Here is a 27,066-nt window from a genome sequence, read left to right as displayed (position 1 = left end):
GTATCATAGTTGTCAAAATGTTTCATGTTGACATTTTTAAAGGAAAATTTGAAATTACCTTTTTGTTGTAAAATTTCAGCTGTTTTAGACTTAAAAAAAGTTAGAAACAAGGTGAAAATTAAAAAAGAATTGTTTGGGAACTTTCAAAATGAAACATTTTCATTCACCTGAACTGATTTTTTTTTTCCCCCTGTTTTGAGTTACCAAATATTTTTAAGACTTCAATTTTTTGTCCCAGTTTGAGATGGAGAAAATTTTTTAACTCTCTAAAATATTTAAGAGATAGGAAAACTAGTCTCTGCTCAGTCCTAGGGATAATTCTGTCCCACAGTGGGGACAGGAGTGAGATGTAACAATTGAGGGAATTTATAAAAGAAAATATCAGTCCTTTCTACACCATAAAGAAGCAGCCATGCTTGAAGAAAAAAATCTAGTCCTTGATCTCTGTGAGCCTCACTTTCCCTGTCTTTACAAATGTAGATGCTGTCTCTCTGGATGGAGTGACAGTAAAGTGCACTGACATGCTGTTGTGACAGCTGCTAGCTTGGCCAACACAGCAGGGATTGAACTAGGGCTTCAGAGCTAAAATCATGAATATCAAGAATTTTACCTGGAGGCAAGCTTCCTACCTGAGTGTTATAACAAACTCACATTGTCTGTAGATCAGAGATGGGACACACCACATTTGCCAGTGGGTTATATACTTCTGCTGACAGACAAAGCTCATCCCAAACAGCTGAGGTCCCCAATGTTTCAAACCCAGATAATTCCCTTCTTACATGAAAGCCACTATCATGGCCAACCCTAGAAATCAAACCAAGGACATAGGGATGGAACCAAGCACCCTCCCAGCTGAGCACAGGAGCCTCTACAGCTTGAACTAAGGAACTTGATGCAGCTGTCGCAGACTTGCATTCTCTGTCAATTGGGCACATGCAGAGACAAAACACACCGACCACTGGGTTACACTGCCATTAGAGGGAAAAGGCAAAGTTTCTGATCAGTTTTAACTTAGCCACACTGGAAAAATGGATCTGGCTCTTTCTTCACTGCTTTGTCTGTCTTTATGTCTGGCTCCATCAGTTTTTCTCTCCTAACCAAAATGCAGTTATGTTAAGAAAGAGCAGGGATACCGCATAAACACGACAGCATGAAGTCTTGTCTCTTTCACCTGTTCCTTCCATTAGACTCTCTGCCATTGGAACTGAAGACAGGAAAGGGGAAATCCATGGGATCAGATGGGAAGGGTACGTTTCCAGGTGGAGTTGCTATTATTGTTATTATTTATTTATTACTAAATTAGAAGGAAAGACACTTTCCCCCCAAAATATCTTTGTTTACTTGTTGTTAAAGTAGAAAGAAAGAAAGAAAGAAAGAAAGAAAATTACATAGCACACTAAAACAATATAAAAATGATTAGGTTCTAAGGAAACCACAAGGTACGATTACATCACTAGTTTGTAACACGTTTGCTCATGTAGGCTGAGCTTTGTCTTTTATCCAGTTTTTCCATGCAGATGGAGGCTTGGCTATTGGGGTTAGCCAGAATGGCTAGGAGGACTGGCTGGGGTGCAGAGGAGGTTAGGGGCCCAGCTAGTGGGATCTGGCCAGCGTGGGGAGTGAATGAAGACTCCAGCTAGGGGGCCTGGACAGTGTGAGGTGAGACCCACCTATGTGGTGGGTGTTGATTAGAGTGGGGAGTTAGGGGCGTGGCTGTGGTGGCTGGTCAGAGTGGGAGTGAAGGGCATGGATGGAATTTGGGATGGGATGAGGGGTGAGGTTACCAGCTTGGGAGTCATGGGGGGACTGACTGGGCAGGCAGGAGGTCCTTCTTGGGGGGCTGGGTAGAGTGAGGGTAAGGGGTCTCTCTGTGGGAATGGGCTGTATTGGGGGAGAGGGGCCCAGCTGGGCAAACAGCTCAGCCTACATAAGCAAAGCATTGTGTGACCCCCTAGGAGCTACCTGTCATAGGTGGCAGCAGGGGTAGCCAGAGAAATTCCTCTGCCCACATCACCCTGTGTCTCTGAGGGCCTGATTTTAGTGGAAATTGGACTTTTCCAGTTTTCTGATTGTCCCCAAAGTCAGCAGGATTCTGCCCATTTGTGACTCAACCAGGCCCAGCTGGTCTGGAACCGATCAGGTGTTGTCCAAAGCCGTTGTGTGACAGGCGCAGAAATATCTCATCAAGTTGACTGGGGGCCTGGCTTCATTGTGCCCTACAGATCCTGACATCAGCCTGAGTAGCCAGTTCAGACACACCCAATACACAGAAACAGTCTCACCAACTGGCCCCCAAACACCCTTTACTCTGCCCTGGCACTGCTCATGGATATTTCTGGCTGAGACTGTGAGGAGCATCTAAGGGAGTCAGGAGCACAAGTCAAGTGCCAATGGGCCTTGTGCTCCTAACTCCCTTAGGTGTTCCTGAAAAACCCACCCCAGGTTCCTTTTTCATATTTAATGAGAAAAAATGGAGTAGAGAGGCCGCTCAGAACTGTCTCACCTTTTCCCCTTCACCTGGTTTGAGGGGCTGTTCCCCCAGTATCTTTCCTTTGGGCTGGGCTCTCCTGGGGGAGCTGAGCTCTGCTTGAAGTGCTCTGCTTCTCTCCCCAGCGAGTGTGACTCTGGATCAAGACACTGCTCATCCCCGGCTCCTCCTGTCTGTGGATCGGAAAATTTTGACCTGGGACGTCATACGGCTGAACCTCCCTGAACATCCCCAGAGATTTGATTCGTCTCCTTGTGTGCTGGGCTGTGAGGGATTCATCACAGGGAGACGTTGCTGGGAGGTAGAGGTGGGGGATGGGACAGCCTGGGCTGTGGGAGTGGCCCGAGAGTCTGTAAAGAGAAAGGATGAGCTCAGTGCAGCACCTGAGCGGGGGATCTGGGCTGTGCAGAGGTGGGGGTTCCAGTTCCAGGCTCTCACCTCCCCTCCAACCCCTCTGTCTCTGAGCTACGTGCCCAGCAGGATCCGGGTATCGCTGGACTGTGAACAGGGGCAGGTGGCATTTTTCAATGCTGGTAGTGAGGCCCCGATCTTCGCTTTCCCACCAACCTCATTCATGGGGGAGAGAATCTACCCTTTCTTCTGGATCTGGGGTGTAGGTTCCCAACTCACTCTCTATTCCTGAGACGCCAGGTGGCACATGGCTTCGGGTCTCATGAAATGAGCTTCTCCAGCCTCTGATATCCTAGTCTCTTTGACCCTGCATGACTCCCATGTTCCTGCAGAGACGTTTAAATGCAAAGTGAACAGACCAGAGAAGCTGCTGTCTCTGCCCCATCGTGGGTCTCTCCTGCTTGTCTCTGTCTCTCTTCTTCTGAGGGACCATGACAGCCCACAAGGACTGGAAAATGGGGGTTTACAGCCTGCCTGTCCCTGAAGGGGGCAGGAGGGTTTCCAGGATCCCCAAGACTTGTATGACTCCATGGTCCCACAAAAGAGAACATGCTTATCATGTGAAGGGAACCTAGTGATGGCTATAATTCATTGCTCGGACTGTGGCCTGCAGAAAGCTGTCTGGCTCCTCCCTCTTGTTTTCAGCTCCTGGGTTGCATTAAAATAGCCTTAGCCATCTTTTTAGGATTCCTTTCCCAAGTGAGCGATTGCTGTGGTTGTCCCAGGGATGTTGAGGTGAGGGGAAGCAGGCCCTGCAGTCATGTCTGGGAAAGAAGATGATCTGAGTCACTATACCTATTGGGGTGAGTGTACACTGTGGGGAACCACTGAGATCTGCTGGTGTCAGTGCTGCATTTCTGTTTTCTGTGTGCTCTTGCTATCAAGGCCTCTGCTTCCTGATGGAGGGCTACCACCTTCTTGTGTCTGGTTAGACACAGAGGGCCCAATGTGCAGCTTTTACAGCGACTTTACTGTTGTCATCTCTTGGCCTTTATTTAAGAACAAGTCCCTGGTGTTCTTGGTGAATTAGGACAATGCTGTGTAAGCCCTGGCTATGAGGATGGGATTGGCAGACACAGTGAAGAGCTCAGGGGAAGTAAGGGACCAGTGGATGGGTCTCCTGGTTAAGAAGAAAAAGACAAAAGGTGAAATGGACACTTAAAATGATGGAAGCAGAGGAAGATGGACAACCAAAGATTCTCTGGTTGCTTTGAATCCCTGGCTGTGACTCATTGACAGACCTACTAGTCATGCAGTGATGTGGGATTAGAACACGGGGCTGTGCACAGAGCAGAACCAGGGGAGGAGGGGAGTGGCTGCCACTGGTAACATCACTTCCCCAGCACCAGTCCAGGCAGCTGGGTCCATTCTCCTTCAAGGGACACAATGGAAAGAGGAGCTGGTGTGAGTGAGCCCTTGCATGTGAATGAATGAAGTCTGAGGGGGTGATATTAGTATGGACTCCAATCTGGTAATGACAGTGACTTCAGCAGGGGTATGACTGGATACATCCCCAAATGCATGGAATGGGGGATGGCCAGGTGTGCGACCTGTTGATACAAGTGATGTAAAAGCCCATGAGATCCATGTTAAGACTTTGCATGAGAGGGTTGATATGGTGAAGTTTGGGTGTGCAGTGTGTTTTGAGATCTGTGTCAGATATTAGTGAAAGTCTCTGGAGTGTTGGAGGGTGTCATCAAAAGTCCTGTAAACAATGTAAACGTAGGAGACTTTCCCCTTAAATTCTTATTTCCCTGCTTTCAAAGTTTTGGGTGGATTGGGAGGGTCCTGTCACAGCGCGTTCAGCGTTTGTCACGTTAAACACCTAGGTCCTTGCCCTCCAGTGATCTGGCATAAACTTTCTGCTAACTAATTTAAATGGTAGAGAATGTACAGCAGCTCTTCCCTGGGGCTAGATTCATAAATGGACACAGATGTTGGGATGATCAGTGGCTCCTAGAAAATCCCTGGGACTCGTAAAGCCTGAGTTACATGCTCAGGTTTCCTGTACAATGAATGGAGGGAGATGGGTACCTAAGAATGGGATTCACAAAGCCCAGCACACTCTTGTGGGGAAGACCCCCTGCTCTTAACTGTTCACCCAGTGATTAAGGTACTCGCTTGAGATGTGGGTATCACCCTGGGACCTCCTGGTGCCAGCTGATAGAGGACACAAAGTTGCATAAGTGTTAGAGGGACCCACTGGATCTGGTATCTACGGATTAGTTCACCAAAGAGCTTCACGCAAGGTCTCCACTGAAAGCCTGTGTCATGCTGGTCCTCATGATCCTTGTGAGATGTATGTATGGAAAATAAGTGAGAAGTTATGTGTATAGTTACCGAAAAGTATGTTCTTAAGGTCTGTGAGTTGGGGCCAGTCACGAGACGTTGATAACCAAGTCTTTCTGGTAGAGGATGTTTTCCTATCAGTCTGTCTTCCTGTACACTAATGTATACTTCTCACTCAATGCCCATTCTCAGTCTGAGCCAAATGCTAATCAAGTGATTGTAAAGTCTCCAGGCGAGACCCTAGACAGGGGATCACAAGCAGCACGGGTTATGTTCTCTGCAAAGGAAGACAGTGGATTTGGGGACCATAGCTGTAGGGACAGAGACAAACTCTGCATCTTTCCACTAAGGTGGCATGAGGGCAGCAGGACTTGTCTCATGAACGGAAGATCACAGCCAAGCCTGGCTGTAATATGCTGGAAGGATTTGGGGAGAGCTTTTGCTCTATATGACATGACCATGTCTTGTTGGTTGGGCCTAGACAGCATGTTTTAATTTCATATGTAACCCTTTGTTTCCAGTATTTCTGCTTGCTGTCTTTGGAGTCTCTGTTCTTTGGCAAATAAACTTGTGCTTGTTTTCCCTATAAATGAATCTAAGTGCTGTGTGTGGAGCGGAGTGATCATCCTGAGGTGAAATTGGCAAGCTGGGGTGTGTGTTCATTTCAGAACAGAGGATCTGGGAATTATGTGGGTGTCCAGCCGATCAGGGGCTGGAGGCTGCAGCAGATGCTTGGAGGTCTTGGAGTGTGCCTATCGCTAGCCTGTACCGAGAGAGCAGGGCCTGTGAGGAATTGCTTGTACTGCCAGAGGCTGGCTGAGTCAGGGAGCTGACCCCCAGCAGGCACAGCCAAGACTGCCTCACACCAAGGCAGCGGGTAGTGAGTTGCCTCACAACGCTGGGAACCCCCAGGAAGCCTCATGGTAGGAGACCCCCAGTTCAAGTCACTCCTCCACCTGAGGGGGAGGAGGGATCGACCACCTGACAGGTGAGTGCCCTACCCACTGGGCTAGGGGATGGTCTGATGCGGGGAGGCCTCTCTCAGTCTCTATTCGTGAAGCTCCCAGCTGCAAGGTCCGCAGAGAGCTGGGAGCCCAGGCTCTCAGTGCCGGGTAGCCGGGCTCCCCTGTTAAGTCAATGGAAGCACTGCTGGTGAGGACACACATGACTGGCAGAAGGAGGGTGGTGTGGACATGAAAAACCACAGTAATTACTGCAATGGCTATAGGTCGATCTAACACACGTCAACTTACTTGTGTAGTGTAGACAAGGCCTTAGCTTTTTTTGACTGCCGCTGGACTTAGTGCAGACGTTTTCAGAGAATTATCCACAATGACTCCCAAGATCTCTTATTGAGTGGTAACGGCTAATTTAGACCTAATCATTTTGTAGGTATAGTTGGAATTGTGTTTTCCAATATGCATTACTTTGCATTTATCAATACTGAATTTCATCTACCATTTTGTTGCCCAGTCACCCAGTTTTGTGAGATCTGTTTGTAACTCATAGCAGTCAGATTTCGACTAAACTATCTTGAGTAATTTTATATCATGTGCAGACATTGCCACCTCACTGTTTACGCCCTTTTCCAGATCATTTTATGAATATATTGAACAGCATTGGTCCAAGTACAGACCCCTGGGGAACACCACTAGTTACCTCTTTCCATAGGAAAAAAAAAGGGTAAGAATAAATTATCAGTTTTACAACCTTTTAACCAGTTACTGATCAATGAGAGGACCTTCCCTTTTAACCCATGATGGCTTACTTTTCATAAGAGCCTTTGGTGAGGGACCTTCTCAATGGCTTTCTGAAAGTCCAAGTACACTATATCCACTGGATCACCTTTGTCTACATGTTTGTTGATCCCCTTAAAGAATTCTAGTAGATTGGTGAGGCATGATTTCCCTTTACAAAAGCAGCGTGACTCTTCTCCAGCATATAGTATTCATCTATGTGTCTGATCATTCTGTTCTTAGTTTCAAGTAATTTGTCTGGTACTGAAGTTCAGCTTACCAGCCTGCAATTGCCAGAATCACTTCTGGAGCATTTTTTAAAACTGGCTTTACGTTAGCTACCCTCCAGTCATCTGGTACAGAGGCTGATTTAAGTGATAGGTTACACACCACAGTTAGTAGTTCTGCAATTTCACGTTTTGAGTTCCTTCAGGACTCTTGGGTGAATACCATCTGGTCCTGGTGACTTATTACTGTTTAATTTATCAATTTGTTCCAAAGCCTCTGTGACAGGTTCCCACTGGGGTACCACTGAGCCAGCCTGACCCACCAGCCTGGGCTCCCTTACACTGTCCTGCTGAGACAGGCCCTCAAGCCCCCTCCAGCACACACATAGGTAGGGACACACTCAGCTGCAGCAACTACACAGACACTGAGATCAGCTCTGCATGGGAAGGCTTCAGCTAAGGAATTGCCCAGCACTCAAGTGCACACCCCATTCTAGAGGGTAAACCCAAAATTATACTGTCTTGTGCTGCACAGGGAATTGTACAGCGTAAGCTCATGACATTTGCCCCCTCTCTCAATGTGGAGAGGAATATAGACAGCTTTCTGCCCCAAGTTATGATTTCCACACACTAGTTTTAGACAAATCAAAAACAAGTTTATTAACTACAAAAGATAGATTTTAAGTGATTATAAGGGATAGCAAACAGATCAAAGCAGTTTACCTAGCAAATAAACAAAAATGCAATCTAAGCTTAATATACTAAAGAGATTGGATACGAGTAGCAAATTCTCAACCTAATTGTTGATTTAGGTAGTTTGCAGAGATTCTTGAGGGCAGGCTGGACTTGCTTGCAGCTTAAAACACCAGGTATTCCTTTCACAGGCTAGAAATTCCTCTAGTCTGGCTTCAGTTCTTCTCCCCCAGTGCAGTCCTTGTTCCTCAGGTGTTTACAGCAATCTTCTTAGGTGGGGAGTCAGAGAAAAACCATGTTGATGTCACTCTTGGAATCTTTGTGGATAGTTCTCAGAAAACATCCACTCAATGTACAGCAGTAGTCAAAAAAGCTAACAGAATTTTGGAACCATTAGAAAAAGAATAGATAAGACAAATTATCATAATACCACTATAGAAATCCCTGGTACGCTCACACCTTGAATATTGCATGCAGTTCTAGTTGCCCCGTCTCAAAAAAGATAATTTGGAATTGGAAAAGATAGAGAAGGGAAGGTAAAATTATTATGCGTATGGAACAGCTTTCATATGAGGAGAGATTAAATAGACTGGGTCTTTTCAACTTGCAAAAGTGATGACTCAGGGAGGGGGTCGTGATATGATGGAGGTCTATAAAATCATGAATGGTGTGGAGAAAGTGAAAGTGTTATTCACACCTTCACATAATACAAGAACCAGGGTCACGCAATGAAACGGATAGGCAACAGGTTTAAAACCAACAGAAGGAAGTACTTCTTTACACAACACACGGTTGACCTGTGGAACTCATTGCCAGGGGATGTTGTGAAAGTCAAAAGCATAAATAGATTTTAAAAAGAATTAGGCAAGTTCCTGGAGAACAGGTCCATCAGTAGCTATTAGCCAAGATGGTCAGCAAAGCAATCCTATGCTCTGGGTTTTCCTAAGCTTCTGACTGCCAGAAGCTGGGAATGGATGACGGAGGATGGATCACTCAAAAATTGCCCTGTTTTGTTCATTCCCTCTGACATTTGTTCATTCCCTCTGAAAAACCCGGCACAGGCCACTGTTGGAAGACAGGATACTGGGCTAGACGAACCATTGGGCTGACCCTCTCTGTGTCGCCAACCCCAAAAGTTAAAAAAACATTACTCAGACCCCCCTCCCCCCCAATGAGATTGCCCCCAAATCATGTTGTTTTTAAAGATTATGTAATGTTTTTGGTATATCTTTTGAATTTTGAACCCCCTCTGCCCATTTCCCATGTATGCATGACAATTACAATGTTATCAGCTCTTCTGTATGTAGAGGAAGGTGACTTTGGCCCCTGTACAGATTTGGACTGAATTCTCACTGTTGGTGTGGAGTTTACAGCTTCCCTTCTCCCCAGTACTAATTAATCAATTGTGTCCCTGCCACCCTGTCCCATTGTGGGGTGCAATCCAGACCAGTGGGAGGTTGTGACACTGCTTCTTCAATACCTGGTAGGGCCTTAAAGGCTCTTGCTACTGTGGTCCTCTGTCTGGGACACACCCAGTCTGCAAGCAGCTTTGGCTCTGTGTCTGTAGAAGGTGTAGCTCTGATTCAAACTCCTTTGAATCTAGCAGCCTGCCAATCTTTAAAGCAGACACGTTATGGTCTCTACCTGACTTGGTTATTACTAGTAAAGGACCACAACACACCCCCAGTCCTAAACATCCCCAAACCTGTGTGCTCAACAACGTCCAGCCCAGTCCTAGAACCACCAAAAATAATTAATTTGTTTGCTCCTGTGTAACCTGTCTGTCAGGTGAATGGGCAGCAACAAGGTCTGGGTTCACTATTTAGGGGTTCTTAACATTGCAAAACAGAACCATCTCCAGCCCTCACCTGGGAATCTGGGAAAACTTAACACCACCCCTAGGTGCCTCTAAGAGGCGATTCTTCCCCACTTGCCAGCACTGAGTCTGTGTATAACAAATGAGAACTTTTATTAAAAGGGAAAGGGAACCCAGTATTAGTCTGGGGAAAAGACCACAACCATAAGCAAAACACTCACCCCAGAGTACATTGGGGAGTATTCTTCACCTCAGTTTCTCACCTTGTCAAGGTTTCTTCCCCACCCTGAACTCTGAGGTACAGATGTGGGGACCCGCATGAAAGACCCCCAAGCTTATTTCTAGCAGCTTAGGTTAAAAACTTCCCCAAGGCACAAAATCTTTTCCCTTGGACTAGGGTATGCTGCCACCACCAAGCGCTTTAACAAAGAACTGGCGGAAAGGACCACTTGGAGTTCCTCTTCCCCCAGCAATCCCCCAAAGCTTTACACCCCCTTTCCTGGGGAGGCTTGAGAATAAACAAGTTGAGCACAGACCAGCTTGGGTTTCTTAGGACCCTAGAAACCCAGTCAAATTCTTAAAAAACTGAACTTTATTAGAAGAACAAAATAAAGATAAAAGAAACACTCTGTAAGATTAGAATGGAAGAATCTCACAGGAAGTCAGATTCAAAACAGAGAATGCCAGGGGGGGAGGGGGGAAGAGGGATAGCTCAGTGGTCTGAGCTTTGGCCTGCTAAACCCAGGGGTGTGAGTTCAATCCTTGAGGAAGCCATTTAGGGATCTGGGGCAAAAATTGGGGATTGGTCTTGCTTTGAGCAGGGGGTTGGACTAGATGACCTCCTGAAGTCCCTTCCAACCCTGATATTCTATGAAAACCTTAAGTTACAAAAAGACACAAAAACAGGAATACACATTCTCTCCAGCACAGTGAATTTACAAGCCAAAACAAAGAAAACCTAACACATTTTCTAGCTAGATTACTTACTAACTTTACAGGAGTTGGAGGACTTGCATTCTTGATCTGTTCCGGCAAAGGTATATACACAGACAGACAAAAGCCTTTCCCTCCCCCCCCCTCCAGATTTGAAAGTATCTTGTCCCCTCAGTCATCATTTTGTGTCAGGTGCCAGCAAGGTTACCTTAGCTTCTTAACCCTTTACAGGTGAAAGGATTTTGCCTCTGGCCAGGAGGGATTTTATAGCACTGTATACAGAAAGGTGGTTACCCTTCCCTTTGTATTTATGATACACCTTGTGGTGTGAAAGTCCAACAAACAAATGTTCCTTTAACATGCTATTCCCCTCTTCTTTCACCATGCTCAAAGATGCTGTCATTGCTCAGCAAAGACCCAGAGTTCAGAGGTGCAGTCAGGTGAGTTCCAGGGCTGGCCTTACCATGAGGCGAACTGAGGCGGCCACCTCAGGTGACAGATGGGGGTGGGGGGAGCCACTAGGACCCAGAGTGTAGAAAATTGTGTCTGATGCTGGTGCATATTCTCTCTGCTCTAGATGCACAGGGATTGTGGAGTGCTCTGCTGGAGGAAGGAGGGCACAAGAGACATAATAGGCAGGCAGGAGAAAAGGTGAGAGGGAACAACAGAAAGCAGCAGGAGTTGCAGGGAAAGAGAGGAGGAAGAGCCTCTTATGTACATCTCTAGCATCCCCAGGAGCCTGGACTGATTAACACCAGCTTCTCAGGGAGCTTCCTGTTTCCTGCTGCTTCCCTGAACCCACTTGAGGGGAACAAGCAGTCAACTGAAGTAGTGGGAGCCAGTTAGGCCCTTAAGACACTGATATCTTCCCTCACTCAGGCCCTGCTACCAGCCTGCTTATTTGTCCCCTTCAATTGAGTGTTGAGAGCCACTATAACAGGCACAGAACAGCAGTCATGAGTGAAAGAAGAAAACGCCCCTCTAGGGCAGCATTCAGAAAAAGAAGGAAAGCAAAGGAAGCTTCTCTATCTAAGCAGGAAGGAGCTCTCCTGAGATACACAGCAACAAATGTTCATGGTGAGCCTTCAGGCCCCAGTGAGGATGTGAGTGGTGAGAAGATGCCTGATCTTCCAGTCAGAGTGCAGGTGACCTGACAGCTACTGCAGCATCCATATCTCCATCTCAAATGGATGTAACCATGCACATTCCTGAAGAAAAGTATAGATCAGAGAAGAGTGTGGTGGAGGTGCAAGAAACAGCTACAGCTGAGTTTAGTTCCTGAAGTCTAGATGATCCAGGACTGTGGACCCACTTGAGCAGTAGCCTGAGGGACTTCCTTGTACTGCATGGGCCACAGCAAGTGAAAAAACTTCATCTTCCCCAAAGACAATGAAAACAGAAGTTTCCATCCAACACACTACTGGCATGAAATCCCCAATGGTGACAAAGTGGAGAGGCCATGGTTTATGTACTCAAAAACCCAGAATGCTGCACACTGTTTTTGTTGTAAATTCTTCCAGTCTAATGTTCCAGCCTCGTACAGGAACAAAGGACTGGAAAAATCTGACTAGAAATCTGGCATGCCAAGAGAAGGCAGCAAATCATCAGAGAGCATTCCATAGGTGGAAACAGCTTGAGATGAGACTAAGGTTAAAGGCCACCATAGATGATCAGCATCAAGAGAAGATTGCATCAGAATCTCTTTTCTGGCAAAATGTTCTGAAAAGGCTCATTGCCACTGTGAGAATGCTTGCTACCCAAAATCTAGCACTTCAGATCAGCTATATGTGCCAAACAATGGAAACTTCCTTAAAATTGTGGAGCTGATGGCTGAGTTTGATGCTGTACTCCTGGAGCATCTAAGAAGAGTCGCCACCCCAGAAATGTACACACATCACTACCTTGGAAAAAAAATTCAAAATGAGATCATACAGTTACTGGCAACAAAAGTCAAAACAGAAGATTATGGCAGATCTGAAGTCAGCAAGATACTACTCTGTTATTCTGGACTCCACACCTGACACCAGCCATACAGAACAAGTGACTTTAATGGTGCGTTTTGTAAAAACAACTGAACCTAGTGAAAATGTCCCTGCAATGGTGACTGTCAGAGAGCATTTTCTAGAATGTATTGACATTGATGATACTACAGGAGCTGGTATGACAAATGTGCTTCTTAAAAAGCTAGAAGATATGGGAATTGCGATAGCTGACATGAGAGGTCAGGGCTATGATAATGCCAGCATGAGAGCAAAGAACAGAGGAGTGCAGACATGGATCCGAGAGTTAAACCCTCAAGCTTTTTTTGTCCCATGCAGATCTCATTCATTGAACTTGGTGGTCAGTGATGCAGCATCAGCTCCTAGTGAGGCTGCTGAATTTTTTAATGTAATTCAAAGCATCTATGTAGTTTTTTCTGCATAAACTCATCAATGGCAAATTTTGAAGCAACATCTGGGAACATCCTCTCTGACTTTGAAACCACTGAGTGCCACCCGATGGGAAAGTTGAGTGGAGACGATAAAGCCTATCAAACACCAAATTGGGAAGACAGATGATGCCATAGTTGCCATTATGGAGGATAATGCTATGACAGGAACTGTTCGTGGGAGAACAGTGGCAGTGGGAAATGGAATCACCAGAAACATACATAACTTACAAATTTCTGTGTGGCTTAGTGTTGTGGCATGACATACTGTTTGAAATAAATGTTGTAAGCAAGAGACTCCAAGGTGTTGATCTTGATATGGATCTGGAACAACTTGATATATCCAATAGAACAACTGGACAAAGCAAAGTCATACCTACAGTCTTACCGGTCAAATGAGGGATTTCAAAACGTTCTGAAGAGCACACAGAAGTTGGCATAGGAACTTCACACTGAAGCTATTTTCCCACCCATTCAAGAATACAAGTCACCGAAGAAGATGACATTTTGATTATGAGGCATGGGATAATCCCATAAGAGACCCCAAACAACAATTCAAAGTTGAATTCTGTAACCAGGTGCTAGATTGTGCAATACAGTCAGTTGAAGAACGTTTCATGCGGCTCAAGGAACACAGTAGTATATTTGGGATGTTGTATGATATTCCAAAACTCCTCACTATACCTGAAGAAGACCTACACCAGCAATGCAGGACACTAAAGACAGTGTTGACACATGATGACATGCACGATATTGATGCGAGTGATTTAGGTGATGAACTGAAAGCCCTTTTGAGATACAATTTAGCAGGATCAACTCCAAAGGCTGTTCTGGAATATATGTGCACAAATAAGATGACCACCCTCTTTCCAAATGCTTTTGTTGCTCTGCGCATACTTCTAACTCTTCCTGTAACAGTTGTCTGGGGAGAATGCAGCTTCTCCAAGCCAAAGTTAATAAAAACACATCTATGCTCCACAATGACACAGGAGAGGCTGGTCGGCCTTGCATCCATCTCAATAGAGCATGAACTGTCCCAGACTGTGGACCTTCAGCAGGAAGGAGTTCAAATCTTGCAACCAAGAAGGCACGGAAAGCACCACTTTGATTATTCAAACAGATAAAAACGCCAGTGTTTACTATGCAGACAAGAAAAGTTACATGTGCTGTTCAGGCGTTTGAAAGTTAAGTGTTACTTAAAATTTTTGAACAAGGCATTTTAAGTTGTTAGTTCTCCTTTATTGGGGTAGGTAGCAGAGCAGTACCATGAAAGGAGTAGAACAGGAAGAAGGCAGAATTGAGACCTTTCAAAGTTTTGGCCCAAGTGACGGGCATGGGGGTGTCATTTGAGCTCCCCACCTCAGGTGCCAAAATGTTGTAGGCTGGCCCTGGTGAGTTCACTTCCCACTCGATGGGTGGGGGGTGCATCGAGTGATGGCTCAGTTGCTCCTGGTGCCACAACTGGCTCACCGTTGCCGCCATTCACTCTGAATCACTGCGCTGTCATTCACTCCACTCTGCTGCTACCTGCCTTTCTACTGAAACCTTGATAATGTCACATCATCAGGTCCCACCACTTAATTCAACTGTCAGTGACTTCAATAGTTAGTTCAGGACTCCCTCCTAGTGCAGACTGGAGAGTTTCTTTCACTGAGAAGCTGCACCACAGCAAGTCTAAGGACTGGTCTACACTACAGACCTTTATCCGTTTAACTACATCACTCAGGGGTTTCAAAAACCCACACACCTGAGCAACTTAGTTATATTGACCTAATCCCCTGCGTAGACAGCGCTGTGTTGATGGGAGAGCTTCTCCTGCTAACATAACTATCACCTCTCGGGGAGGTGGATTAACTATGCTGACAAGAGAGCTCTCTCTCTTGGCTTGGAGCACCTTCATTGGTGCAGCTGTGCCAAGCAGCATTTTAAGTGTAGACTTAGCAGTTAGGGCTTGTCTATAAGTACAGCACTGCCGCAGCATAGCTGTAGTGCTTACACCTCTAAGACGACAAATATGTGCACAGTTTAAAATCTCAAGCAGAGTTAACAAACACACATAATTGTAGATTAGTTTACATTAAAAACAAAACATGTTTATTTACTTACACAGAGATAGGTATTAAGTGAATACATGGATAAGGGTTAAAATCAAATAGTTACAAGAGAAAAAAAGATAAAATGTTTTCTAATAGTGACTAAAACTTAAGCTAGACCTGGTTGTTTCAGGTTGGATCACAGAAAACCCCTTGGGAACTGCCAACTGATGTGCCAAGACTACTTCTAACCCGTTTTCCCTGCCAGCTTGGGACTCCAGAACCTTGCCAGTTTGAGCCAGACACGCTTGTCTGCTGCAAACCCAGACCCATGTCCCCCAACAGCTGCAGGCTTAACTGAAAATAGCTTAAGAAGTGTTCCTGTCTCTAACACTCAGATGCCCAGCTCCCAATGGAGTCCAAACCCCAAATAAATCCATTTTACCCTGTATAAAGCTTATACAGGATAAACTCATAAATTGTTCGCCCTCTATAACACTGATAGAGAGATATGCGCAGCTGTTTGCCCCCCCCCCCCCCCGCCGATATTAATACATACTCTGGGTTAATTAATAAGTAAAAAGTGATTTTATTAAATACAAAAAGTAGGATTTAAGTGGTTCTAAGTAGTAACAGACAGAACAAAGTAAATTACCAAACAAAATAAACTAAAACATGCAAATCTTAACCTAATAGAGTCAGAAAGTTGAATACAGATACAGATGTTTCAATAAGCTTCTATCACAGACTGGATGCCTTCCTAGTCTGGGCACAATCCTTTCCCCTGGTACAGCCCTTGTTCCAGTTCAGGTGGTAGCTAGGGGATTTCTCATGATTGCAGCCCTCTTTGTTCTGTTCCTCCCCCTTATATATCTTTTGCACAAGGCAAAAGAATCCTTTGTCCCTCTCTGGGTTCCCACCCCTCCTTCTAAATGGAAAAGCACCAGGTTAAAGATGGATTCCAGTTCAGGTGACATGATCACATGTCACCGTAAGACTCCAAGCCCTCATTCCTCCCAGTCTGACTCACAGGTAGGCCTGCAAGCAAACAGAGCAATCCACAGTCAATTGTTCTGGTTGATGGGAGCCATCAAGATTCCAAACCACCATTAATGGCCCACACTTTGCATAACTACAATAGGACCTCAGGGTTATATTTCATATTTCTAGTTTCAGATACAAGAGTGATACATTTATACAAATAGGATGAACACACTCAGTAGATTATAAGCTTTGTTATGATCCCTTACAAGAGACCTTTTGCATGAAGCATATTCCAGTTACATTACATTTACACTCATTAGCATATTTTCATAAAATCATATAGAGTGCAATGTTACACTGGTTCAAGGCAAAATCCTTACCACATGTTCCCAGCACTATAGCTGACCAATCTCTCAGGTCAAGCAGCCCAAAATCAAATGGCTGGCTCCTTTGTCTTCTTAGGTGATGACTTGGGATGTTTTGCCCCTTACTTCTGTAGTCCAGTTGCCCTGTGAAATGCATTTTTCCAAGGGTTACCTCTCGATAAAATTAATTCCAACTGTGAGGGACACAACATGGAGTCTGGTGGCGAAGGAGGTTTCTGTTTGCTAATGGCACCTTAGAGACTAACAAATTTATTTGAGCATAAGCTTTCGTGAGCTACAGCTCACTTCATCGGAAGTGAGCTGTAGCTCACGAAAGCTTATGCTCAAATAAATTTGTTAGTCTCTAAGATGCCACAAGTACTCCTTTTCTTTTTGTGAATACAGACTAACATGGCTGCTACTCTGAAACCTGTTTGCTAATGCAGATTGATCTGTTCCTATGCCCACTTCCATGTCAATGGATGGCCACTTGACAGGTGATTGCCAATTAGCTTTGATGACACCTGCCTCAAAGCACTGTCTTATCTTTTGTCTTTGAGAAACTGGTTTACCCACCTCCCCAGATGTGTCTGGTAAATGCATTTTAGTCAAAATTTCAACTTATGTTCATATCTCTTAATACACATTCTGCACATTAAAGACAAAAATATTAATGATCAGTGTGCTATTAGTTTTTAAGTGATACCTAACAAGTCATATTTTGCACAAAAAGATTATTACAATACTGTGTAGGGTGTGAATATGAGAGTGCTTAGGGTCACCTCCACACACATAGGCTTGTCCCCCCAGCCCAGCATTTAATTCTCTTCCCCCTCCCCTGAGGTCTCCACATCTGCTCCTACCCCTCAGTGCCTCTCTGTAGCTCTTGGGGTTCCTCAATCCCCTTCCCATCCCTGGTGCTGCAGGGAGGGAGGGGGAGAAGCTCACAGGGAGCACAGAGATGAGGAAACAAGGGGGTTGTGTAGATGGAAGACCTCTAGGGTCATAGAAATTATAATGACTGAGGCTACAGAAGCACATTTTTTCATTCCCCCCCCCATGTCTCAGTGACACTGTCTGACACAAAAAGAAAAGGAGTACTTGTGGCACCTTAGAGACTAACAAATTTATTAGAGCATAAGCTTTCGTGAGCTACAGCTCACTTCATCGGATGCATTTGGTGGAAAAAACAGAGGAGAGATTTATATACACACACACAGAGAACATGAAACAATGGGTTTATCATACACACTGTAAGGAGAGTGATCACTTAAGATAAGCCATCACCGACAGCAGGGGGGGGGAAGGAGGAAAACCTTTCATGGTGACAAGCAGGTAGGCTAATTCCAGCAGTTAACAAGAATATCAGAGGAACAGTGGGGGGTGGGGTGGGAGGGAGAAATACCATGGGGAAATAGTTTTACTTTGTGTAATGACTCATCCATTCCCAGTCTCTATTCAAGCCTAAGTTAATTGTATCCAGTTTGCAAATTAATTCCAATTCAGCAGTCTCTCGTTGGAGTCTGTTTTTGAAGCTTTTTTGTTGAAGTATAGCCACTCTTAGGTCTGTGATCGAGTGACCAGAGAGATTGAAGTGTTCTCCAACTGGTTTTTGAATGTTATAATTCTTGACGTCTGATTTGTGTCCATTCATTCTTTTACGTAGAGACTGTCCAGTTTGGCCAATGTACATGGCAGAGGGGCATTGCTGGCACATGATGGCATATATCACATTGGTAGATGCGCAGGTGAACGAGCCTCTGATAGTGTGGCTGATGTGATTAGGCCCTATGATGGTATCCCCTGAATAGATATGTGGACAGAGTTGGCAACGGGCTTTGTTGCAAGGATAGGTTCCTGGGTTAGTGGTTCTGTTGTGTGGTGTGTGGTTGCTGGTGAGTATTTGCTTCAGATTGGGGGGCTGTCTGTAAGCAAGGACTGGCCTGTCTCCCAAGATCTGAGAGAGCGATGGCTCGTCCTTCAGGATAGGTTGTAGATCCTTGATGATGCGTTGGAGAGGTTTTAGTTGGGGGCTGAAGGTGATGGCTAGTGGCGTTCTGTTGTTTTCTTTGTTGGGCCTGTCCTGTAGTAGGTGACTTCTGGGTACTCTTCTGGCTCTGTCAATCTGTTTCTTCACTTCAGCAGGTGGGTATTGTAGTTGTAGGAATGCATGATAGAGATCTTGTAGGTGTTTGTCTCTGTCTGAGGGGTTGGAGCAAATGCGGTTATATCGTAGCGCTTGGCTGTAGACAATGGATCGAGTGGTATGATCTGGATGAAAGCTAGAGGCATGTAGGTAGGAATAGCGGTCAGTAGGTTTCCGATATAGGGTGGTGTTTATGTGACCATCGCTTATTAGCACCGTAGTGTTGTGTGGACTGGTCCAGGCTGAGGTTGATGGTGGGATGGAAATTGTTGAAATCATGGTGGAATTCCTCAAGAGCTTCTTTTCCATGGGTCCAGATGATGAAGATGTCATCAATGTAGTGCAAGTAGAGTAGGGGCATTAGGGGACGAGAGCTGAGGAAGCGTTGTTCTAAGTCAGCCATAAAAATGTTGGCATACTGTGGGGCCATGCGGGTACCCATCGCAGTGCTGCTGATTTGAAGGTATACATTGTCACCAAATGTGAAATAGTTAGGGGTCAGGACAAAGTCACAAAGTTCTGACACAGGATCACCAGAGTCCTCCTGGGCCATAGAGGACAGTAGCAAACAGGCTGCACAATCTATAGGGCAATGACAGTGGCTTCTCTACCTCAATCACTCCCTGCTCTTTATGGTTTGACAGTCCAAACCTGAAAAAGCCTCCACAGACCATAGAGAGAAAAGGAGTACTTGTGGCACCTTAGAGACTAACAAATTTATTAGAGCATAAGCTTTCGTGAGCTACAGCTCACTTCATCGGATGCATTTGGTGGAAAAAACAGAGGAGAGATTTATATACACACACACAGAGAACATGAAACAATGGGTTTATCATACACACTGTAAGGAGAGTGATCACTTAAGATAAGCCATCACCAACAGCGGGGGGGGGGAAGGAGGAAAACCTTTCATGATGACAAGCAGGTAGGCTAATTCCAGCAGTCACCTACTACAGGACAGGCCCAACAAAGAAAACAACAGAACGCCACTAGCCATCACCTTCAGCCCCCAACTAAAACCTCTCCAACGCATCATCAATGATCTACAACCTATCCTGAAGGACGAGCCATCACTCTCTCAGATCTTGGGAGACAAACCAGTCCTTGCTTACAGACAGCCCCCCAATCTGAAGCAAATACTCACCAGCAACCACACACCACACAACAGAACCACTAACCCAGGAACCTATCCTTGCAACAAAGCCCGTTGCCAACTCTGTCCACATATCTATTCAGGGGATACCATCATAGGGCCTAATCACATCAGCCACACTATCAGAGGCTCGTTCACCTGCGCATCTACCAATGTGATATATGCCATCATGTGCCAGCAATGCCCCTCTGCCATGTACATTGGCCAAACTGGACAGTCTCTACGTAAAAGAATGAATGGACAGAAATCAGATGTCAAGAATTATAACATTCAAAAACCAGTTGGAGAACACTTCAATCTCTCTGGTCACTCGATCACAGACCTAAGAGTGGCTATACTTCAACAAAAAAGCTTCAAAAACAGACTCCAACGAGAGACTGCTGAATTGGAATTAATTTGCAAACTGGATACAATTAACTTAGGCTTGAATAGAGACTGGGAATGGATGAGTCATTACACAAAGTAAAACTATTTCCCCATGGTATTTCTCCCTCCCACCCCACCCCCCACTGTTCCTCTGATATTCTTGTTTACTGCTGGAATTAGCCTACCTGCTTGTCATCATGAAAGGTTTTCCTCCTTCCCCCCCCCTGCTGTCGGTGATGGCTTATCTTAAGTGATCACTCTCCTTACAGTGTGTATGATAAACCCATTGTTTCATGTTCTCTGTGTGTGTGTATATAAATCTCTCCTCTGTTTTTTCCACCAAATGCATCCGATGAAGTGAGCTGTAGCTCACGAAAGCTTATGCTCTAATAAATTTGTTAGTCTCTAAGGTGCCACAAGTACTCCTTTTCTTTTTGCGAATACAGACTAACACGGCTGCTACTCTGAAACCTGAGACCATAGAGATTGCACAGTAAAGTGTGCAGCAAGGCAGGAGTCCCCCAGGCTCAGAGATGAAGCTGTATGAGGCTAAAGAGACTAATAGCAGGATCCTCAATGGGATTCTCCCCCCATGACTCAGGGACACAGTCTGAGTGGGTATTCTCTGTCCCAGGCCCAAAGCTAGGGGTGGATTCTCTATCCATTGAATGAGGCCAGTTGAAAAGTGAAGATCTGGGTCTCGTTACCAGCATCGAAAAATGCCACTTGCCCCCGTTCATAGTCCAGACAAACCTGGATCCTCCTGGGGACCCGAATGAGGGGCAGAGGGGTCTGAAGGGAGGTGCAAGCCAAGTACTATCTCCCACACTGCTGCAGAGCCCACATTCCCTCACCAGGGTTAAAGCTGACCCCTCCTTTTCTTCTCACAGACTCTCTGGCCACCCCCACAGCCATATCTCCCCTGTCCCCCACTTCTATTTCCCAGTAATGTCTCCCTGAGGTGAATCCCTCACAGCCCAGCACACAGCACTCAGTGTCAAATCTCTCAGAATTATCGGGCAGATCCTGCCATGTGTCTTCCTGTCTCACACTTTTCTGATCCTCAGACAGGATTAGCTGGGGATGAACCATTTCTGGATCCACACTGACATTCTCTGGGGATAGAGAGAATCAGCATGTTAGAGGCAGAGCTCAGCCCTGGTGGAGGGTTTGATCATGTCAGTGACAGAATCTGCCCCAGCTGGAGAGTGACTCAGGCAATCTCCTTCCTCCAGGATTTACCCAGCTCTGAATGGGCAGCAGCTCTGAGACTTCAGCAAAGTGCTGGGGAAATTCAGTCTCCTGGTAGAATCGGGTCAGTGGCAGAATGAATGGATCATCTAGACTACGCCTGAGACGTACAACATCTTCCTTCATGCCTCACCTCTCCCAAGGGAGGGGACTAGAGACGCTGGTATCATAGGGTGCCCCAGTAGATTGTTTGTTTGGAAACTGATTACCTCTTAGATCATTCTCATGGTAACAACTAATTTTCCCCTGCTGTGCCCCACCCTCCATCCATCCTTATATTTAATGTCTTGGAGCTTGGATGTCTCCATCTTGCCACATATTCACCCTTTAATTTAATGCCAGAAGGGACCAGTATATTATACTGTGGGGCTCCCTCCATCTCTTCTGTTGAAGCTGTTCCACAGTGCATAAAGAATTAAAGAATCAGTGGGCCACAGAGAGGAAGCATGGGAATGACTCTATAGCCTGATAGTTAGGGCACTCACCCTGCATGTGGGAGATGTAGGATCCCATCCCCCTGCTCTACTGACTCACTGTTTAATCCAAAGTGGAACAGCTTCAACAGGAGACACTGAGGAAGCTTCACATCAGAATATCCCATGGCTCAGTGATTAGATCATTCACCTGAGAAGTAACAGAGCCCTATTCAAATCCTTTCTCCCCCTCAGGCAGAGGGTGGACTTGAACCAGTGATTTCCCATGTGAGTAACCTAATCCCTGGGCTAAATGTTACAAGGGAGGTCCCCTTCCCTGCTTCTTGGGAGGAAAAAACAAAAGGAATAGGCACCTAAGTCCAAGAGACGATTTGCAGTTGAGAATCCCAAGCAGAGGGAAGAGCTTCCCTGCAGCCTGGACTTAGGCACCAAACTTCTTAATAGAGGTGAGGCTTAGGACACACCCCTATCCTTGGCATCCCCCATGGGGTAGCTTAGGTGGGTCCCTGCCTAGCATGCTGGCATTTGTGGATTCTATTAATAGGCACCCATCTCTCCCCATTCATTGTATAGGGAGCCTGAGCACCTAACTCAGCCTTTGTGAATCCCAGTGATTTTCTAGGTGCCTGAAAGTTAGGTATGGTTATGCTCAGTGTCCCAATACCTAAGATCATTTGTGAATCTAGCCCTGGGTGCTTAAATACCTTTAATCAGGCCCCAAGTGATTTGTCTAAGGTCACACATGGGGTCAGTACCAGAGTGGGAATTAAACCTGGTCTATGAAGCCCTAGGCCAGAGTTTTAAGCACAAGGCAGCCTTCCTCCTCTGAGTCATCTAGTCCCACTGTGTTCACTGCTACTAAACATGACTGCAAGTTGATGGATACCCACATTCACTGTGTTCTGGCTTTGGAAATTTACCTCACTGTATTAAAAAACAAAACAAAAACAAACAAACAAAAAAAACCCCAATCACCTGGCTATGGTTTGTCCAAAAGGAGATAGAGCACTCTTCCATTTCTGAATGCAGAAATCTCACTGTATAGGCATTGAATATTCAGTAATTTTATGTAAATGGCATTTACAGAATATTGTTGCTCCTTTTAGCATAAGCAGTTAATCAATATTTGGGACCTTGCTGGGTTGTTTTCATTAGGGAGAGAAATTGATTATATGGGTCAGGTACTTTGGCACAATCCTGTGTATATACAAAGAATGTACACAAAGTCCTGTTCCTACTATATTCAGGGATCAAACAACAGGAGGCAATTTCCTTGTTCACAAATCCAAGCCTGCTGTCCAACCAGTCCCTGTGCCCCAAGTAGCCCTGTCTTCGCTGCCTCATATGGCCATGCTAAAGACTTCTTCTTGGCTTTCTCCTTAGTTTTCTATTGGCTCTCTGGTTGCTTTCTGATTTTGACCCACACAGACACATGCAGCTCAAGCCAATGAATACCCCAGCCACTGCATTTGCAATCAATCCCCAGGGAAACCCCTCTGCTCACATGGTTTAGTCTCTTCCCATGTCTTGCATGTGGCCAAGTTCTTTGGGCAGTGGTGAGCACTATTTCAGTCATCACCACATAAAGGGACATTTAATTGCTCCCCCACTTAGCCTGAATGAAAGATGCTCAGCACATTCATCAACTTCAGGCCAGGGTCAGTAATTGATGGTAGCCATGTACTGTACACCTTCCACCTCATAACAACACAGGTCTCAGATCTGCCCATCCTCCCAAAACAGTGCCACTTTCAGTCATAAACCACATACCACCCTGAGCATGTACTTCCCAAGGACAATATAATTTTGTTATTTTCTGTGTTTCCAAAGGGAATATTCTCTAGCTCTGCAGCTTACTTTGGGGAGTTGCCTTCACTGTTCAAATTCCCACTGGGGAAATTAAAAAAAAAATCCCTTATTTAAAATAGTTCTTGATTTAATATAATGGAATGGGGATGTTTCTGGGGAGCTGATGTCTCGACATTGATTAAAATATGAGCTTTAATTATCTGCATCATTTAGGGATCTTCTCCAGTCTGAAAGCAAACACATAGGTGAAGATGAAAACTCATCTAGATGAATGCCATGTCAGTAAGAATCATTTTTATTGAAAAGACTTTATTAGAGAAAGAAAAAAACTTACCACGTTCTGTTTGAAGTGTAGCTACATAATGAACAGAAAGAAACAGACATCATTCAAGAGTTTCTCTCTCAAGGTGAAAATAACTCCAATCCATGCCCTCCAAACTATCCGTTACAAGGGTCATTCATTCAGGCTCTGAGCAGAGAGGCTGTGGGGAAACAGTTGCTACTAACCCAGAGGCAGCATGCAGGACAGCTCTGAAATTCTTCAGTGGCCTGTATTTCAACCATGATTGGGACTAAAGGTTGCAATTCAGGTATGCCCCTTATGTGAGGGGGCCAGTGATTTCCCTACACCCCCCCTGAATTTCTCCAACACTCCTCCCTCCCCCAATTTTGTGAACTAGTTACATGCCAATTTAGTGACTGTTTGGAAATTTGAATTGAAATTGAAATATTAATACACACTTTAAAAGCATATACAGTGTGGCTCCTTTGGTGCTGCTCTCTTCTAGCATTTGGCTCAGACTTTGTTACTGGGCGGGTTTAAAAGCACCCTGGTAGGTTCAGCCCTGGTGCTGTTTGCGGGTGCTCAGGTCACTCCGGGGGGGGGGGGGGGAGCGGGGCGCTCAGAGGAGGAGGTGGAGAAGAGGTGGGGGCGAGGCCTTTGGGAAGGGGGTGGAATCGGGGCAGGACAGAGTAAAGACGGGGTCCCCGCACTCTCCCAACACATACTGCCCTCCCAAACCTTTGCCGTGACCCTCTCAGGGCAGGGTGCTGGGTTGGGGCAGGGGCCTGGGAGCATCCCCACACCCTCAGTCCCCTGCCCTGACTCCTGCACCCCCCACACATACCCAGCCCCCCACACCCCATGCCCTGACCCCTGCACCCACCCCTCACACCAAATGGGAGCTCCTGCATACCCCCCCACATTCCCACCTGCACCCCTTGCACCAAATGGGAGCTGCCCCAAGTAAGTGCTCCATACCCCAACCTCCTGCTCCAACCCTGAGTTCCCTCCTGTATCCTAACTCCTGGCCAGACCCCACACCCCACCCTGACTCCTGCACCCCCCCACACACACTCCCAGCCACCTGCACCCCCCTCACACACTCGCAGTCCTGACTCCTTCACCTTCTCACACACACCCAGCCTCCTGCCCTCCCTGACTCCTTCAAGCCCCCACTCCCTCTGCCCCCCCCACACCCAGACCCCTGCCCTCCCTGAGTCCTTCACCCCCCTCACCCACTCACACATACCCTGCCACCTGCACCCCCCTCACACACTCCCAGCCCCCTTCCCTCCCTGACTCCTGCAACCCCCAACTCCCACTGCCCTCCCACACCCAGCCCCCTGCCCTCCCTGACTCCTGCTTCCCCTCCACATCCCCACCTGCACCCCTCGCACCAAACAGGAACTGCCCCAGGTAAGTGCTCCACACCCAACCCCCTTCCCCCACCCTGAGCCCCCTCCCGCACCCTAACTTCTGGCCAGACCCCCGCACCCCAACATTTTTTTACATTTTTTCTTATAAAGGGCTCTTATCCCAAACGCTTTACAATCATTAGCAAACGGTACAAACAATATTTGGAAAGATCATTAAGTGTCTGCTGAGACCCTCAGCGATTTTCAAGTGGTCTGTGGAAAAATAAGTTAGACTACAAAAACAATCAAGGTACCTCACTTCATTTTCATTGACTTCCTATTACTTATAGGAGGAGGATGAAGAAAAAAAGAATGAAAAATGGGGGCAGGGGAGATGAGAAAGAATGTTCTTTTTCTTGGCTGGGTCCCAAGGAGGGGCCCCAAAAATGAAGCTGAGCACAGGGCCCCACTAACTCTAAATCCACCACTTCCCTGTCCCCTGTATGGAGCTCCACTTCCCATATCAGCCTGTGGCTAGCACAGGGGTTCTCAAACTGGGGGGGCAGGACCCCTCATGGGGTTGCGAGGTTATTACATGGGGGATTGCGAGCTATCAGCCTCCACCCAAACCCCACTTCGCTTCCAGCATTTATAATGGTGTTAAATATATAAACAAGTGTTTTTTTATTTATAAAGGGAGTCGCACTCAGAGGCTTGCTATGTGAAAGGTGTCACCAGTACAAAAGTTTGAGAACCACTGGGCTAGCAGGTGTGTGGTAAATGAGAAGCTCCAGGCTAGAATGAGGGGAAGAGCCATAGGTCCCAGATCTCCAGCCCTCCAAAGAAATGGAGATCCTGCGAGGCACCTGCACAGGTGAGGAGTCAGGGAAACTGAGACAGAAACCATTTGGTGAGTGAAGGAAAAAACTGGGACTCCAAAAATGTGCCATGAGTGAGAGCCCCAAGTTCTGTCCCGTCTCACCCAGGTCAGGGCTGCAGCCAGCAGGTGTCAGGTCATCATGGCAAATATCAGTCACGGCTTCCCACCCACCCTGTTTGCTGGCAGGAGTTTCCTTCCTGACTTTCCTTCCCTGTGAATGTTTGGATGGGATGTGGAGGCAGAATCCGATTTCTCAGTCTTCCCAACAGTTATTGCGTTGTGTTTTCTGTCGTTGCTAGTCCTGTTTCTGTCCTTTCTCCCCGGCACAGGCACTAACTTCTGCCTGGATTCTCTCTCCCCCAGCAGGGGATAGGACTGTGAGTGAGAACAATGAGGAGAATCAACAGCAGGAAGTTCCTGAGAAAGTGGAACCACAGGGGACCTTTTTATGAAGAGCTGAAGGGAATTTTTCCCAGTGCTTGGAACAAGGGAAAGCTTGGGGAAATCGGCACAGGTCAGAGAGGCAGCTGGGAAACCATCCAAGGAAGAAAGTGAATGAATTCATTCAATATGGGGGAGGATGCATAAGTCCCAAGAAAACCACAGCCCAGCAGACAAATCACAAGGAAGAGAAACCCTACAAATGCCTCAGCTGTGGGAAAAGGTTCAGTTGGAGTACAAACCTTCTTACACATTGGAGAACCCACAAGGGAGAGAAATCCTATAAATGCTTGGACTGTGGGAAAAGCTTCAGTGAGAAGTCATACCTTATTGTGCACACAGGAGAGCGGCCCTATAAATGCCTTGAGTGTGAGAAAAGATTTAGTCAGAGGTCATATCTTATTACGCACCAGAGACTGTATACAGGAGGGAGACCCTATAAATGCCTTGAGTGTGGAAAAAGTTTTAGTGAAAGTTCATCCCTTATTAAACATGGGTGAATCCACACGGGAGAAAGACCCTATAAATGCCTTGAGTGTGGGAAA

The 27,066-nt window shown here is 46.1% G+C and overlaps 2 protein-coding genes and 1 pseudogene across 9 annotated transcripts in view; 2 read left to right on the top strand and 1 right to left on the bottom strand.

Moving 5' to 3' along the window:
- Window positions 1-5,778, top strand: part of LOC119842757 (zinc finger protein RFP-like) — a 123,752-nt gene extending 117,974 nt beyond the window's left edge. For 3 of the 8 annotated variants that reach the window (XM_043496841.1, XM_038371277.2, XM_043496842.1), the window contains 2 exons: window positions 1,188-1,259; window positions 2,614-5,778. In XM_043496841.1, the coding sequence (XP_043352776.1) occupies window positions 1,188-1,259; window positions 2,614-3,131 (590 nt within the window). In that variant the 3' untranslated portion in view covers window positions 3,132-5,778. The remainder of the gene's footprint in view (window positions 1-1,187; window positions 1,260-2,613) is intronic. The other 5 variants (XM_043496838.1, XM_043496836.1, XM_043496839.1 and 2 more) reach the window with 5 other exon arrangements.
- Window positions 1-27,066, top strand: part of LOC119842761 (zinc finger protein 436-like) — a 380,355-nt gene that overhangs the window by 147,979 nt on the left and 205,310 nt on the right. The gene's annotated exons all lie outside the window — the stretch shown is intronic.
- Window positions 1-27,066, bottom strand: part of LOC119842756 — a 97,203-nt pseudogene that overhangs the window by 41,432 nt on the left and 28,705 nt on the right.

The sequence above is a fragment of the Dermochelys coriacea genome, chromosome 14 (genome assembly GCF_009764565.3).
Source record: "Dermochelys coriacea isolate rDerCor1 chromosome 14, rDerCor1.pri.v4, whole genome shotgun sequence".
Lineage (NCBI taxonomy): Eukaryota > Metazoa > Chordata > Testudines > Dermochelyidae > Dermochelys > Dermochelys coriacea.
This window is presented reverse-complemented; position numbering and strand designations above follow the sequence as displayed.